Source organism: Glandiceps talaboti, chromosome 16 (genome assembly GCF_964340395.1).
Source record: "Glandiceps talaboti chromosome 16, keGlaTala1.1, whole genome shotgun sequence".
Taxonomy (NCBI): domain Eukaryota; kingdom Metazoa; phylum Hemichordata; class Enteropneusta; family Spengelidae; genus Glandiceps; species Glandiceps talaboti.
This window is the reverse complement of record NC_135564.1, coordinates 8,900,361-8,918,349: the sequence shown is the minus strand read 5'-3', so window position 1 is coordinate 8,918,349 and position 17,989 is coordinate 8,900,361. Positions and strand designations below refer to the sequence as shown.

The 17,989-nt window shown below is 37.2% G+C and overlaps 1 protein-coding gene across 1 annotated transcript; it reads right to left on the bottom strand.

Moving 5' to 3' along the window:
- Window positions 1–200: 200 nt before the first annotated feature.
- LOC144447831 (uncharacterized) lies at window positions 201–16,989 on the bottom strand. The gene is made up of 3 exons (XM_078137939.1): window positions 16,551–16,989; window positions 1,943–2,103; window positions 201–518 (listed from the first exon to the last, which is right to left on the bottom strand). Exons 1-3 carry the CDS (start codon window positions 16,987–16,989, stop codon window positions 201–203), a joined length of 918 nt encoding a protein of 305 aa, XP_077994065.1.
- Between the last annotated feature and the right edge of the window lie 1,000 nt (window positions 16,990–17,989).

The window sequence follows — 17,989 nt, the reverse complement described above, 5'->3', positions numbered from 1 at the left end:
ACGACATGCAGTTCGGCAGGAGAACACAGTCATTGTAGACCCGGACACACACACACACACACACTCACACACACACAGCTTTTACCCCGAATAAAGATATTATATACAATACACTTAAAACACTTGTACATTAAGTCTGAACAAATTGACGGCGATGCTGTTATTTTGTGAAACATAAAACGTGGCGCTCTATAGTAGTTTCATGTCCTTCGATCAATTTTGTCCATCTGTGTAGTACAATTTTGACTGTCTGTTGACACAAATCCGTGGTCTGAGGTCACGTGGCAATAATCATTGTATCCTTCTTCGAAGGAGCTGTCTAAAGTGGTACTATCGTCTTCATCTTCTGATTCTTCGTTCTCGATATCATCTGTAGTTTCGACATCAATTTCAGTCTCTTTACATTCTGTCGTGTCTTTGTCGTGATTGTTATGTGTGTTTATTTGATTTTCCTTAGCTTCGATGGCTTTTTTGCTCCGTTTCCACTTCATTCGTCTGTTTTGGAACCAAATCTTCACCTTTTATTGACAAAAAAGAAAAAGAGAATACACTCATGTTAAATCGACAAATAAAACACTAATTATAAATAACACAATTGAAACGTTCATAGAACGTATGCGACAGTTGATGTAGACATGGAGTAGGTAGGAACTCGTGGAGAATGAATGGAAGTGATGAGATAGATGGGGGAGAATTCTCAGAAATATTGGGAGAGATACTGAGAGAGAGAGAGAGAGAGAGAGAGAGAGAGAGAGAGAGAGAGAGAGAGAGAGAGAGAGAGAAGACCAACGGAAGGGACTCACAGAGCGTGAGAGACCCCAACAGAATGTGTATGTGAGAGTGTGTTAGAAAGAGACTCCACAGAGTGTGAGGAGAATCCCGCTCAAAGTGAGTGTGAGTGTGTGAGAGAGACCCATACAGAGAGTCACGTGTGTGAGAGAGACCCATACACACAGAGAGATAGTAAAACTGAGGATTAGACCAGAATACACATTCGTCATTCCTCTTACATAAATTTCCTACAATATCGGCTCATCCTACAGTACTTATATTTTCAAGGAACGAATTTATTTTGAGACAAAATAATCTGATAATGTGGAAGTAACAACAGAATCACTAATCAAGACACTAGTCTGAACCCCAATAGTTCTTTTTTTTGTAGCCAATTGCTAGACTTAAACGTCGACACTGTGACATTTTCAAAGTAAACACTTAATATTAGTATATGGCAGTTAAATTGGATTACTATTAATATCAGTTATAAAAAAATCAATTGAACTATATAATTGAGCCGGTCACCAAAACCTAGAAGGTGCGACAAGCAAAGGAGTGAGGATATCACATCTTTGTTTTGAACTTGCTAGTTATATTTGGCTACAGTGTAGACTTCGTGTGTTTACATTTGAAATCCAGACAAACGATTACTTTACGTTTTGATTCATTTCCATGGTATTTGATTGGTGTAAAATGATATCAACTCATGTTCATTTCTGAAATGTACACAAAACTTCCAATTATCAACTATTAAACTTTGTTTATTCGAATTGAAGCTAAAATGGAAGAAGACGTGCACACACAGTATTACCTCTTTTTTTCTTCCCGTGCCTCTGTTTGGCGCGGCCTTGATGCGCATGGGCGAATTGATAAATTTGTAATTTTTCAGTATGGCGCATATATGAACGATACATTTTGCGATAATTGAAAATTCTAATCAAACTTTGATAACATCTCTGATGTCAATTACGTTCCGGGCCATAAAATAGGAGTTTGATCATACTTAACTGGCAAACGGAATGAATGCTGTTACCCAAAAATTACACTTAACCCGAAACGTAATTTTCGCGAACTCGTCATTTTGGCTGAGAAACTGACAACCCCGACCTAAGTATAGCGAGTGATTGATTCCCTAACTGATTCTGTGACGTAAACAATGACGACATACCTGTGTTTCTGTGAGCATTAAGGATGTTGCGACTTCGAATCGTTTGGGTCTTGATAGGTATTTGTTCTTCCTAAATTGATTTTCCAATTCCAGCAATTGTTGGCTAGTGAAGGCAGTTCTGGGTCGTCTTGTTTTTCCCATGAAATTCGGCTGGTGTTGTCCTGCGAAATGTAACGATACAATAGAATTACGTCAGCGTTGTATTTTTACGGTTGATACTAAGAGTTGCTACCAGGAAATGTTGACATCTTGTAAAGGGACAGACTTTTTTCTTTCCTCTTTTGATGTTCATACATTGCCTAAAAAAATGTACCGTTCCTATCTAAAATTAAACCGAGACCCCTCAAAATATCACTATTTACAAACAGGTTCCTTCTACAAACAGTTGATATTATCTTGTAATCTCGGCGAAATGTTACACAAAAAATAACGCCTTTTTTATTTTTTTAAATTTTTTTATTTATTTATGACTCTACACATATACATGCTGTATCATTGACACTCTCAGAGTAAGATATCACATGTGTTGATTCATATACACTTAATATTGCGGTTGTGAAATGTTGCATTGTCACAAGGCCGAGGACTGTCATTTCAAATTGTTGTTATTTGATATTCATTGTGAAGGTGGGAGTGGGGGTGTCTCAGATTTCATTTCCAGTAGTCGAATATTGGTTGATTAAAAAAATACTCACTATACGTTTGTGATTTTAGAGTTCCTTGCATGCAAAAACACTTGTCATGAATATTGATTAGAGCACAAACACAGAACGAGACCAGAGAGATAGATAGAGAGAGAGAGAGAGAGAGAGAGAGAGAGAGAGAGAGAGAGAGAGAGAGAGAGAGAGAGAGAGAGAGAGAGAGAGAGAGAGAGAGAGAGAGAGAGAGAGAGAGAGAGAGAGAGAGAGAGAGAGAGAGGGGGGGGTAGGGAGAGAGAGTCTGACAGACAGACAGAGACAGAGACAGACAGAGAGACAGACTGGCAGACAGAGAGACAGACATAGATAGAGACACAGAGAGAGAGACTGACAGACAGAGAGACAGACAGAGAGAGACAGAGAGAGAGAGAGACAGACAGACAGACAGACAGACACACACACACACACACACAAACGTACAAGACATGTTAAAACTTAGTAGACAATTACCACGAAATTGTTTTCTAGAAGAATCACGCTGGCTTTGATCGGGTCATGATTTCATTTCATTTCATTGTGTGTGTGTGTGTTTTTTTTTATAAAACATTACAGTTCCCATATCAACTTGTTCTTTTGATGTCATCAAAAAACTCACAACGTGGTGGTACAGTTTTACATCACACAACAGCATATAAGATATTGAAATTCATGTCGTGTCCCCATACAAGGGGACAGCTTTCCCAACTGTTCCTGGACCAGTCAATTGCAATTGTTCAACTTTTATTGTCGACGTTGCACCATGAATAATTTGCCCGCCAGCGTCAATTGTTATAAGCGTGTACTTATTACATGTAAAGTAACAACTAAGAGTAATTGTGACTATCTCAACATTCTGTTTTTTTTATTCTGTTCGCTCTGTGCACCAACGTTAGTTACTTATCCATTTAGACGATTGCAACGCGGCATTGAAATGCGCAATCTGTTTAAATGTCTCGTTTATACCGTGTTCTTAGGGATTTGATTTTGGCAAAGCGCTTCAGGCCTGTTGGGGCTATTATTTTAATGAAGAAATCAATGTCATTAATTAAAGCGAGAAGGGACAGCATCTTCAGTCATGTGTTACAAAAACACCACGAGGGGATTGCCCTGGCTTCGCTCTTCTTTTTTTTTCACAACGCAAAAAGTTACATCTTTCTTATCCTCCGTTTGTTTTTAAGCAGCAATGCTGCTGTATCTATGGGTGGAGAACGAACATAACATGGTTACACTATAGAAGAGGGAGGGGAAGGGGGGGGGGCTTTAATAGAAATACATTTCCCACACAATGCGAAACAAACGACCGAAAATAATTGTTGTTTTGACTCCTGCCTAACTACCAAAAACCTGAAACAATTGTACTGTGAGTGTTTTCATGACATAAAGGGCTCAGAAGTTACAAAAATATAACAAGAAGGCACAGTTCAATTATTTGGTTTACATAGATTAAATCCCGCCTAAAATGTAGCCTAAATTTGTTAAAAAGTTATGAAACATAAACAAATGTATCTTTATATGAATTTGGCGGCAAACCTCTTTAGGCCTACCTGGAACAACATTCATGATCGATCCTCTTTCGCGAACAATGAGTTGTAAAATTCACAAAAGTTCAAAGTTTTGTGTCTGCTTCATTTTAATATCGAAAATTACAATGTGGGACACCACAAAATGAGGGGGTCGGGGCACTTCGACTGGTGGTACCCACTCCCTTTTTAAAGAGAGAAATTGTTTAATCTTTCAGAATATTTCTGGAGGGGAAAAAGTGATAAAATTGAGGATCATAAGTGTAATTAGTCTCGACTTGTCCTCGTGTCAATCAAGCCGGTGGTGAACTATTCACAGTGTAGAATAAATTAAAAATACCAACATTTTTTCGTTTTATTTTTTTTTTTTTAGATTTTATTTCTTCCAAATAATCACAAAGTGGAATTTGGAGTAACATGTGCCGGTCGATGAAATCAAATCCGATGTACGGGACCGGTGTGAACTGCTGTTGATTGTACATTTCAGTGAATAACACGGAAGAAGAGCGGCATATTCATTGTATGCCCGCCAGCAAAACTTATCGAAGGGAAGTGGTTTAGACTGGGAATCTAGTAAGTGAGATGAAAGTAAAAGTCCTTTATGCATGATTAAAATAACATTTGAAGTACATTGATGGGTGGGGCTCACTTTAATTGGTGTAATTGAAACGAACAACATTCAATGTGAAATGTGCGATATGGGGAAACACTGCCTTTTACTTTAGGCCAGTTCATTTTTAGATTAGGCCAAAATATAACACGAGTTCGAAACATATTCCTCGAATAGTAGGAGAAATGAAATTCAAATCTAGACACTAAAGTACTACTAAAATAAAAATTCAGTTTTTAGCCTTCTAAAGTTGAAAACCATTCATAAAAAAATTGTTTGCGTTTTGTATAATTCTTAGCCGTTATGTCTTCTGTTGTTTTAATTATCATCATTAGTGTCTCGTAATTATTTTAATTATTTGTTAATTATAATTTTTTGTCCTGAGATTCAACTTAGAAATGTGACACTGTCCTGAGATTCAACTTAAAGATGAAGCCGTCGAAATAGACATATTTTTGTATAATCTATGATAATATGGTAATATCAAATGATTTGCATAAATACAATGAAGTGACAAAACTCAAGATAAAGGAAATACATGTCACTGAAATCAAGTTGCCGACTTCCATATTTGGGGGTAAACCTGTGCCAGACGGAAATGAAACTTCTAGGCTTACGAATAATAGCTAACCTGATATAACTTTCGATTTATTATACATACACGGTTCATTTTATGGTACTAAAATTGACATGAAACAATCAAGGTAGGTGAGAGTAATAATGCACGTGCAAACACTGAACGAAATCGACAACAGGGTTGTTCATTTCAAATTATGTCTGCTCCGAAATAAAATGTCCATTTAATGAAATGTTCCCTCTATAATTTCCCTCTATGTTGTTTAAAGTCCAATCCAATCACATAATGGTCATAGTAAGCAAACAAATTTTATTTCACGCCGAGAGGCGAACTCGCTTAAATTTGAATCGTGTGTTGTTTTACTGTGCGAGGTAATCTAATATTAAAGTGACTGCTATTTTCTGGACGTTTTCAGCTTCAAACACAATCATTTAATTCCACGATCAGTCAACATGAAAATCTTTTTAAGTACGGTTGATCATTTTGGGGTTTTCGTATTACGCCTTGTATGCCAAGTCCCAGGGGGTAGTTTTGTCCACCGAGAAATATATTAATCAGTGTGTGTGTATGTTTCACAACTCAAAGCTCGTTTCAATCCCAACGATAACTTAATTAAGATCACAACAATCGTACCCTGGAATTGGTTCCGACATTTCGAATTATCTTCATTTATGCCTTAGATCCATCGATTACGATCGTTTCTGATTTCATTCGTCACTACCGCAGGGCGAGCCGATACGATAACTACGGCGTATAGACCCATGGTCGCGTGCATGGGTTCTCGCGCGTTTACACGCCCTAGGGTGAACGACATAGAGAAGAAAGTGACAATCAAAGCTAATCAGGCGCACAAGTTTGGTAAAAATTCACGACAATGTGAATAAAAAATCGATGACGGTTATTTTTTCTTCGAAAACTAAATAAATCTATGTTCGTATCCACACGCGTGCAGTAGGCCGAGTAAACCGATCACTAAAATTGTACCGACATCACCCTATACTGTATCAATTATCCATCTGAGTTTTTCTCTATTCATTGTACACGAATAAAAGCAGAGAGGATATGTACACAGTCAATGAAAACAGAAACGGGAAACCGCTTTTGAAAAACTCACACTCAATCTAGTCTGACCAATAATTGCTTAATTTTGAAGTGTGCAGTTTCTAATAAGATAAAGAGTAATACGTTTATGTTATCATTATACCAGCGTTTTGAATTACGGATGTGGATACGTGAAATTTGTAGAAAACGTTCAATATATGTCGTCAAAAAAAACACACTATCTTGAATTCACTTACAGTGATTTGGCTTGGTCTAATAAGATTCATTTGAATTGGAGAGGGTATGCTATTTCATAATTGCTTTCCAAGTTTCTAAATATTTAGTTAGACGTTTTTAATATGTGCTTTCGATGTTTACATTCTCAACATGCAGGCTTTGATTTGCCTTAACTTGATACCAACAAGGAAACTATTTTTCCTCGCTTCTCTTAGTAGAATTAATGAAAAGCTCAACCGATAAGATGATGAAATTTAATTATAAAAATTATAATTGATAAAAGCTCCTAATGAAATAAATAAACTGAGAATCTAAATCAATATGGAGGGATATAGACATTTAGTAACGCTATGACGGATGAAAGTATCCGCCTTCAATCATTACTCCTTTATGTATCACACCGAACTCGGCGCCAACATGTTTTTTTATAATCGCAATCGCCAAAGGCATTTGCGTGGATGGCAATTACTTAAGTCTCGTAAAGGTAGAGTTTGTATATCTTTCATGCAGGAGTTTTGCTTAATTCTGAGTTCTAATTCAGCCGAGGCGGGGAGCGTGAAAACGGGACAATTAAGCTACATCGATGACTTTGATAATTTCTTATGATATGTTCGATACACTAGTCCGATGATTGTCCCTTGCATATCTTTGTATCGATAACAGAGATGCCAATTGGCGACTAATCTTTCTAATGTAACAAATTTTCATCAAGTAGATACGTTTAATGTGATTAAGGCCATGTCTCTTTGCCGTCTTCATGGCATCGATTCCCATTTCAAAGTGGTTTGTTGGTCATCTGTGTCTCATTAATATTCATAAATGCACATCAATGGCTTAGAAATCGCGCATTGTCGGCTCAATTTCACTCATGGTCGGCAGACTGTATAGGAGATTACAATCAGTCACCTTTGCCACCCGGTGTTTTTTTTAAAACTTAAAGTATACAATCTTTGTATTAAACTTGCAAATAAAATAAGTAAAAAAGTACGAAAATGGCGAATAATGAGAGATGGACTGAAATTCAATGAATTCATCGCTCCATCAAACTTTTCCATCCCATAATCCTTAACTACATCACTTTCTTATGATATTTTTCTATACATACTGACACACACACACACACACACACACACACGCGCGCGCGCGCGCGCACGCACGCACGCACGCACGCACACACACATCAATACATGTACATACAGTATACACGAATGCATGCATGCATACATACGCTACATACATACACACATACATACATACATACATACATACATACATACATACATACATTCATTCATACATACATACATACACATACATACATACATACATACATACACATACATACATACATACATACATACATACATACATACATACATACATACATACATGCATACATACATACATACATACATACATACATACATACATACATACATACATACATACATACATACACACATACATAAATACATTACTAAGCAATTTTTAAACAAATGAATAGTTAATATCTTGTTTCTGGACACAAACCATCTTTACATTCGTGATTGAAACACACGAGAAGAAAACCTGCATCGCTTGAATGTACATGTACACACCACGTTATGATAGCTATACGTTTACAAAATGGGAGATATTCACAAAAGTGAAATAAAAATACGGAAACAGACATCCCTGCAATCCCTACAGATGTGTCATTGTTTGTATGAAAAAACAGCGAAATTGGTTATTTGGTCATAATCTAATAAAGGAGTCTCTATTTTCTAATTTTCTCACGAAATCTGTACTTTCCAGCACATGGTGAGTATTTCAGACTAGATGGGCAATCTTGTCATTTGCCTTACAATTAGATTTAGTTGAGCAACCTATTGAATGGTTTTAAATTTCGCTTTAATTCAAGAATAATAGAATATAGTCAGAAAGTGTATCCCTCAAAAGATACTTTACGTACACAAAGAATCTTTATTCAAACTCGTCAAAGTCAGTACGAGAACGTTACATTAAATCAACTCTTTACATGACTGACGGCATGGATATATTTCTCTATGTACGTCACACACATATGATACATTTATACGTTTCCGAGGTTTAGAGTTTATAGATCTGTGATCGAACGATATATTCAATCGGTAAATGAAATATCAACAAAAAGATATGGATTAAATTGTAAACTAGTAAAATGCTTTGAAATTAAATTTTTATTTCGCTCAAAAAATAAATATATCCGATTTTTATTTGTGTCGTTTAGTAGTGCGAACTTCAGCTCAGACTCTATGTTTATCTGTCCTAACTCGACTAAAGGTAATTGGTCTGTCGTGAAGCACGACTCAGGAGTCCCGGACTGTTTATATGCTGTACCTGTGTACCTGTATTTTACTAGGTAACTCACACACACGCATTAGGTCGTTATTACTGTATTAAATACTAAACTTCATTTGGTAAATTTGAAATTTTGAAATTTCTGCAGTAGCATATCTACAAAACAAGTGACAGACACCGTTTATCAGTTGACAACGGGGACATCGCCATTTTGTATCTCGTGTACTATCCATATACACTTATTTTCTCGAAGTTTAGAAAATGTTTAAACTTGTACATATATATAGATATATTTCTTTCAATATATTTTAATTAAAATCGTGCAGGTCTCTCAATATCTGTTTATAGGTCCAATGTTGTATTAACTTAAGTTGTATACACACAACATCGAAAATAGGCATTCGACTTGACAGCCCAAAGACAACGTCGACAAGAAAAGTTAGTGGGGTCTACTCTAGCTGTACGCATAGTTTAGCAATGATTTCATAAAATGCCGTGTTCTTTTTTACATTCCGATGTAAAAAAAAGTTTGTAAAAGGGTGTGCATGAGGTTGTCTACCTCTACCCGTCACCTAAACGAGCAGACAATTTGTGTACATTTCACAAGTGGTCAAACACAGTCCGGCCACCCTATTGGTTCCACACACCTGGACGATATTGCGATAATAAGCGATAAGGCTATCAACCAATCGATAGTTAAAAACACTCCAGATATCAGTCATACACGAAGTTTTGACAATAGCGCTTTAGTAGTAGCCCATATAGGCATATTAACAACCGATATACAGTCAAGAGGTTTTGTAAAGGTGACCAAAGGGTCGAATCAATGGGACTGCTTGTTGATTTGCTGGCAATCACGAAAGCCCGGCTTTTATGCATCAAAAGTCATATCGTCGAACTTTATTTTCACCCTCCCAGAGTTCAAATAGAATGGACGTGCCTCTTTCATCATTGGAGAGAGACCCACATGACTTCAGCACAAAGAGCTCTCTCAGTTGTTGTGTGAGACACTACCAGACAAACACATTATAGATAAAAAGAAACAAACGGAGACGTTGAGACCAAAAGAGGGAAGGGGGATTGTAGAATTGGTAGCGGCTTTGTCTTTTATTCCTGCGCCGATTTATTTTACAAGTTGGACGACTCTGAACTGACAACCACCGTTTGCCATTAATCTACGTCACTTAAACCGTGTAATGCTCACGATTCGACGATTACAGCTAGTTGAAGCAACGCTGTAAGAGGGCTAAGTATTTGACGGAGCTAAGAGCTACTAAGACACATATTTCAAGACATAGGTGTTTTTTAAACATGTGTACACAGGTAGTCGTGTGATGATGAGAAATTTCGGACTGAGTTTGAGTCCCTCAAGTTTGATGGATGAATAACACATGGTTATTGGCCAATAACAAATTCCTTCGAAAAATAGTAATAAATGGAGAGAAAAATAAACTCAAATTCCTTCATCTTGTTCAGTTTAGCTTCATCTGTAAATATGTCTGAATGCCAATCATTTACTAACGAACAACAGAAGATAATACAGTAAACAAATCTTGTTTTCATCGCCATTCAACTAGTCGAAGGTGACATTCACTCGCATTTACTCATATATATATATATATATATATATATATATATATATATATATATATATATATATATATATACTCATATGTATAATTATATATAAATGTGAGAAAGAGAGAGAGAAAGAGAGAGAGAGGGGGTAGAGAGAGAGAGAGAGAGAGAGAGAGAGAGAGAGAGAGAGAGAGAGAGAGAGAGAGAGAGAGAGAGAGAGAGAGAGAGAGAGAGAGAGAGAGAGAGAGAGAGAGAGAGGGAGGGACTAACGACATATGAAAGTTTCATACTTTTAGCTTTCAAAATTGCATCATTTATCAGAAAATTGTGGCACTTTGCTAATAAATCAGTGTGACGCTTATGATACCCTTAAACAACTGTTTTACTCGACAAGAATAAATAAATTGGTGTGAACACAAATTTTGCAGCTAAAGAATAATCTCGTTGAGTTAAACTTGCATTGATTTTAGTCTTAGTTTTAACAAACACTAAGTGTTATGTTTACATTTGATACCATGGAAACCAAAAGCATGACAAAACACGAGGAAAAATATGTCATTTCTTTAAAACCTGTTTATTAAAATCCATCCATTATGACTGACAGAAAGGACGGGTTTTTCATAAGGTTGGAAGTGACAATATGTCAGAAATGCATCTACTGCTCAATTGTAGACCGTGGGGTTTTCCCTAGCTAAACACTGGCATTGATCGGTTGCTGGCGAGACCGGTTATCCTGAACGGGGAAGTGTGGGCGAAAGGTACATCAGACAAGTTAATAAACGAAATATTAAGGATATTTGGTTGTTTGTTGAGGTAATTCTTTCGGGCGGAGTTTAAGAAAGAAGTCAAATCTCTTGTATGTAGTACAGGGGACTTAAACGACAATGAATGTACTGCACCTGGGCGCCGTTGTCAAGACGACAGAGGTAGGCAATCGGAGGTTATGAACTGGAGAGACTAGGACCAGGAAAGGAGGGCTTTAGAAGAAAGACAGGTTTAGATTGAAGTTTTAGTTCCTACGAAAGTATTTTATGAATTTCAATATCTGTGTATTTGTCTCAAGCAAGTAAAACACTGAAGGTTTTGAGTTCACCACTGCCCTAACAATCGACCAAATCTCCCAACGATTATGGTAAACCCTTATTCACCTTACTTCCATCTGGATAACGTCAATTCGCACCAGATAAGGAATTTATGTAAAACTGTATTCCCAATTTTTGGGGGTCAGTTCTGACGTTTTGTTTTGAGTGCCACGTTTCCTTGACGATATGATGATGAATGGGGAGGGTAGGATGGGGGGAGGTTGAGTGATGAAGATAAGTTTGACAGGGTTGCCAAGTTGTAAGTATCTTTAATTTAAAAACAAAATATTCAGAAAAGCGAAATGCCAAAACTAGCATCACCAACTCACGTGACCAATATGACTACTTCAGAACAAACGAACGACAGACTGGCAAATAATGGTAATGATGATGAAGTTGAATCCGTTTAGCGTTCACAAATATACAAAGTGTCATATGGTGTGAACGTGTAAGCTTATAATATTGAACATTTTGGGGTGTAAGATCAGTGAATTCAATAAAAATGATGGCGTTGACGAGTGGCTGCGATAGACATAAGTATGTAATGTAAAATTCACATACTTATAAATAAATTTGTAAATATATAAACAATTATCTATTGATTGTTTGAACCTCCTTCATGGAAGACGCCTACATTACATTCAACAATCTTGTTGGAATTATATAAAATAAAAAATTCATGTGATTTCTGGTCAAATCTGACTGGGTTTGTGTTCTTAGATATAAGAAGGATAGTTTGGGTTTGTATCATTTATCGATAAGGAAATGGTTACTTTTATTTTGACAGAAGCTTTCGGACGAATTCCTCCGTCTTAATTTGCGGTAAAGAGGAGATATACGCGGTATTTAGTAAACATAACAGTCACGTCGAAGACTGGTTACAGTGCGAGTGTGAAATATCATGAGTTTCTCGCAAAATAAGCCACGACTGTGATTTTTCCTAAGAATCGAACTATCCTAAAGTTTTTTCCGATTCTCGATTTGACGTTTTTCGATAGCCACTTCATTTCAGAGGACCCCCAGATTTGAAAGTCAACGTCAAGTCACTGAGCTACTTTTCCGCGTTTGCAAAACTCAGTACGTGTTATATAGTCTGTCAAATCTGAGATAGGTGGGTTTTTTTTTTTTTTTTTTTTGACACGGTGAAAACTATACAAATGCCGAAATAATTTCAAAATAAATACATCCCTCAATGTACATTTGAACATTGGTATAAGCGATTCTAAAGTGGTAATAATGACATCAACCTTATATTTGAGTTATAATTCAACTTAAACTTGGAAGTTTGATGGGTCAGTTGTAAACGTGTCCTAAATTACGTGTTATACGTAACCCATGTAAAATACTAGAGCCAACCCAATTTAATCCCCCATAGTCTACCACCAGTCCCTACCTAGCTTGCATGACTGAATAGCGGATAATATTTCAAATTTAATATGACGATTCCAGCAGTTAATGGGCTAATTTTGATGCGCTTTTTAGTGACTCAAAATATATTGTGAACTCCTCTGTGTAATGACAAATTAAAAATCTCAATCAACGGTATATTAGATTGAATACTATAGTAAGTTTAAATTGAATTAGGCACTAGTCGAATATTAGATTGCTTGCAAAAGACGCTGATATCGCTGTGAATAGGGATACCGCCACCCGTAATTGCCTTCCCCCTTTTCCCTGATATTTATTATCAAATAAAAAATCCACAAAAAGATGGAGTAGTACGGAAAACAGACCCGTTTGATTGTTGCCGTGTGGGAAAACAAGCCACTTTCGTCTGTCTAAAAAAACTACACTACAATACATGTTGATATATCATTATGCTTTACGGATAGAGCGACTATAGGTGAATAGATGTTTTCCTTTCGCGATCAACAGTGAAAAGCCAACTTTCTTAACCCTATCGTTGTGTTTGGAAAGCTTTTAACAAATTAAGCCAATTCGATTTGGCGATCAAAAAAAAAGGGAAATAATGCCGCGCAAGAGTATAATAGTTGGACAACAACGTAGTGAATCAACAACTAGTACATTATGTCACAATATTACTGACTTTTTTTCAACAAAGTGCGATGGAAACAGATTAAATATAAAGACAGAGACGGTGACGTCATCAAAGAATACCGACTTTTGAAAGTATCCGTATAGTAAACTATATTCAGCAGAAAGACCGAACCGGTTTCAGTGTTTCAAACACCAATTTTAAAATTCTAAAAGAGCGTGAAAAGTTAACTTTTATATTACAGTTGGTTGGCTAAAATTGTTTATACCGGTCTTATCATATCTGTGGAAAGACTTCACGAGCACACTTTGGTTCTAAGCTTACCGAATTTGAAGTTGATTTTTTATTTTTCTGTTTTATTTCAATGTTTCAGTTGTTTCCAGAAAGCATTTATCAAAAGTGACTTTTATCAAACTGATCTAAATTACCCCACTCGCTGGTAAACAACCGAGTGGTTTACATTGGTCAGATGATGCTTGTAAACTGTTGCACAAATAGACGCAGTCACAAAATATTTTAGGTGACAATAACGCGAGATGGTTGGATTGTTGAAGCGGATCGCCAGAGACTGGTGCTCTATACAACTATCAGGAGAAAACAACACACACGCAGACATGGAAAGTCCTGAAAGAATCAGTGTGTCCAATTCATAACAAGAACAAATACTGAACTAACATATCCTTGGCTTTCTACTGTACTTTAGATTATCTTTACAAAACGTGTGACAATAATGTACATTTTCCCCTCAACACAAAGGCACGAATTTCCTGCTTTAAGAACGACACGTGTGTGACCAAGTTCTTGCAAACTCATCAGTGTGTGCGATTCATGCGTAGCATTACCAGACAGAAAGTATATAACAAACAAAAAGTCTAAACCACGTCATTCCGTCCACGATTTAGTTGTTTCAGGAAAATAAATTCACAAAAATTTAATAATTTTTCATTTTCTTTTCTTGGCGGGAAAATTTACCAGACGACACTATTTGCCTCGTTGACTTTCCACTCCAGACTGCACTTTACACATACATTGTAATTATTACCAATTTCGCTATTATGACAAATATTGATTGCTAGTTAGTCGTTATTCATCACTTACGTTCATTTAAAAGATTTTTCGCTTTGTCAGGAAAATAACATTGGGTTTGAAGAGGCTGTAATTGGCCTTCAGAAACAAAAACAAACCAAAATGGACCGCTAGATATCTTAATTTGTCTAGTGCGTTTTGATTTTTTTTGAGGGGCTCTATTGTCGTCGAAGTATGAATGCAAGCCGCAGAGAGGCGGAGAGGGAAGTTTTCACATGGCCTCAGTGATTTTAATTCCAAACGATCATAATTTTGATTTATTAGCTATATCACACCTTCAGAACATTTTATTGCAGCAAAGCTGTGGCAGGGTAAACTCACGTGATGCACACTGTTAGCAACGTACTCCAAACTGTATGACCACTTTAAGCTCGTGCCAGACATATTGTGATCATTTTAATAAGGCTTAGACAACAGATTTAAACACCTCCGATGTACTCGAAACACTTTCTGCTACTTTTTCAACACTGCCTTATCTGTGACGTGTATTTGAGATCACGATTTTTAATGCCGATAACCATTAGAACTTAAATTTAGAGGAATCTAAATAGGAATTTTATGGAAAAATCAAACCACTACAAAAAAAGTATCATCGTATCGGAGTTGTTCTGAACGTGACGGCCGGGACATAAGGGGCGAGAAAACATTCTTAATTCACTGTCTATGACAAAATATGATCGAATACAAACCTTAAGTGTGGCCCATCACACGGTTATGCTCATCAAGGCAATCTGCCGTAAATCCCGGATAAAATGACCGTTGTTTTGGTTCATCAGTTTTGAGTATTAATAGTTAGTTTACCGTTTTAAAATCGAACCGGGCAGGGAGAGATTCGATCCGTGATTGTAACACTCCCTATCCAAGCAATCAATATGGTCATAGAGGAAAAGAATGTTTTGTGATCGTCGACAGACACGTTAGTCAACACAGTGTATAATTATTCGTAGATGATGAAATAGTAATGCATTTATATTATTTTATTGCGCCGTTTTCTTACCGGGTGACGCAAAAAAATCGCTCGGACGTCAACATTGGCACATTTGAACAACATGGTTTGTAAATAAGAGGAGAATTTTTTTTCAGATCGTAAATTTCTGGTTGTGTTTACTATTCCATGATTTTGCCGTTCTTTAAGCAACAAACAAATGATAAGGAGCTGTTAACACATTGTTAAAATTCAATTTTTAGGGCCTTAGTCTTTTTATGTATTTGTTGATTTTGTTTTGGAGACAGTTGATGTCGTTTCACACCTGGACACGCCACAGAGGTGTCAGATCACAGCCCGCCCAATATCCACATACACACATAACTCGCCGTGACTTACTGGTTTTGCTTGTGTGTGTGTGTGTGTGTGTGTGTGTGTGTCGGTAGAATTAACTTGAAGGCGGCATTATTTAAAGTAAAACAGTTCATTTTTAATCGATGAAAAAAACATTATGGTTAGAAAAAGTAAGCATAAAAACAATGGATTATGCAGATGTACGCACGATCAATTGAAAAGGTGTCTGTGTGCTGTACGGGGTAATGACTGGTTGGAAAATCTGTCCTCTATTACCATTTTTATTTCTGGACTTACTAAACAACAATCGGAAATCGTGAAAAAAACAGAAAAAAAAAGAATTTTATATTTTTAATATTGTCACTGATATTGGAATAAAACATTTGAAATTGCCATTGACTTGGTCAAGGTATGTTTTTTTTAGTTTTCAAGATACGCGAACTCAGAAGAGTTGACGGCAGCGTTAGGACATGTTCGTCTTCTTACAATTTGCTGTAAAAAATTGCACTTTTTACTAAGGATTCGTCGAATCTATCAGAAAATCAGAACAACATTTTAAGCTATATCTCATACTGAGAAGCACAAAACAGATAAAAAATTTCGTACCTGTGAACTCCGAAAGCCTTGGTATCATCATACCCCTGTGAACCCATTCTATCGGTAAATTCGGTAGCCCCTGTGCCTTCATTGAGTTGCGGTCTGGGGTTGGTTGGAACGCACTGTATGCCGCCACAGCCGCGGCGTGAAGTGGATGTTGCGTGTAGATAGGATGGCCATAAATGTTATGAAGAGCCATCGGGGCTTGTGTCAGCCCTGGCGGGTTTATGTTCAGCAACCCCGGCTTCGGTACAATACTGCTCGGTACCATCCGTGGAGGGGACGGTGTAGTAATGGGTGGACTTATCCGAAACTTGTCAGAAGGGAAAACTCGTATAGGACTGCTACACGGCGGACTAGAAGAAGAGGCGGTAGGGCTAAGCGAACTAGCCTTTGGACACTCTCTAGCTAGAAGGGCATCAATTGTAAAAGCCTTGGAGCCTTCCATATTGTTGCGAATGTAGAGCGTCTGAACTTGTACTGTGACTGCGACGGCGTGATAGTCTTCTTTCCGATATTGCACCTCTGCGAGAAAAGCCTTCACAGGTCCAACAGAGAGGCTGGTATTACTGGATCTATATAACTAGCTATACGTCCCTTGTGGTACACATGTTTAATGGTTAATTGTTTAACCTACACTATATTAGTAAGCCGTTTTCTGATTGGCTACCGCTACTTGAATCTCATTTATTTATCTAAATATGGCTATAATCTTCGGATGATAGGCGGCGAACAATTAAAGCATTTAATTGCGTGTTGACGGCCGATTGACGGACTAGATACACACCGGGCAAGAGTAACCCAAAGGATTACAAACATTTTTAATCATGGGGAAGCCACCATTGCTTGTAAGAGGGGGACAAAGTCCCTCCCCTTTTAAATCTAAATCGAACGATCACAGAATTTAGGGGTGTAACATATACTATTCAATGAAGGTACTAGCCAATATGTGCACTCGCCGAAACAGATGTGAAGGAGCCTAACGAGAGAAAAGTGGACAAAACGTGCTTAAAATGAATAGAAAAGTTGATGTTCCCCGGTCTTGATGGTAGTTTGTCAAACAAGCCGATTGTGTTGACCAAGGGCACAAAGTTCAAGCAATTCACACGTTTCTTTTGTGCTGGGCCACTTAGAGAACAGCTACTACTACCACCGCAGCTTGTCACACAAGAGAGCTGGCACGTGATTGGTCGAGGAGTCACTTAAATGTCGGTGAGTGATGTTCATCGGTTGTCAACTGTGAAACGTACAACATCGACATGTACGTTTCTGCTTTTTCACGAGTCACGAATGCCTGAATTGAACGACGTGAATAGATGTAAGAAAAACGAGTATTCTGGAATAGAATTAATCACTTTGTCAAGGAGCTAGATGAGTAAGTTGCTTCAATACATTGTCTGACACTCGATATACCATAACTGGGAATTGAGGACATGAACACGTGAAAG

Bases quoted from the DNA above. Each gene is read 5' to 3' on its own strand.
- LOC144447831 (XM_078137939.1), bottom strand. From the start codon at position 16,989: ATGGAAGGCTCCAAGGCTTTTACAATTGATGCCCTTCTAGCTAGAGAG. The intron at 2,104-16,550 runs GTACGAAATTTT...TACATTTCGCAG, and splicing joins AAGGCTTTCGGAGTTCACAG to GACAACACCAGCCGAATTTC. The intron at 519-1,942 runs GTATGTCGTCAT...TGTCAATAAAAG, and splicing joins TAATGCTCACAGAAACACAG to GTGAAGATTTGGTTCCAAAA.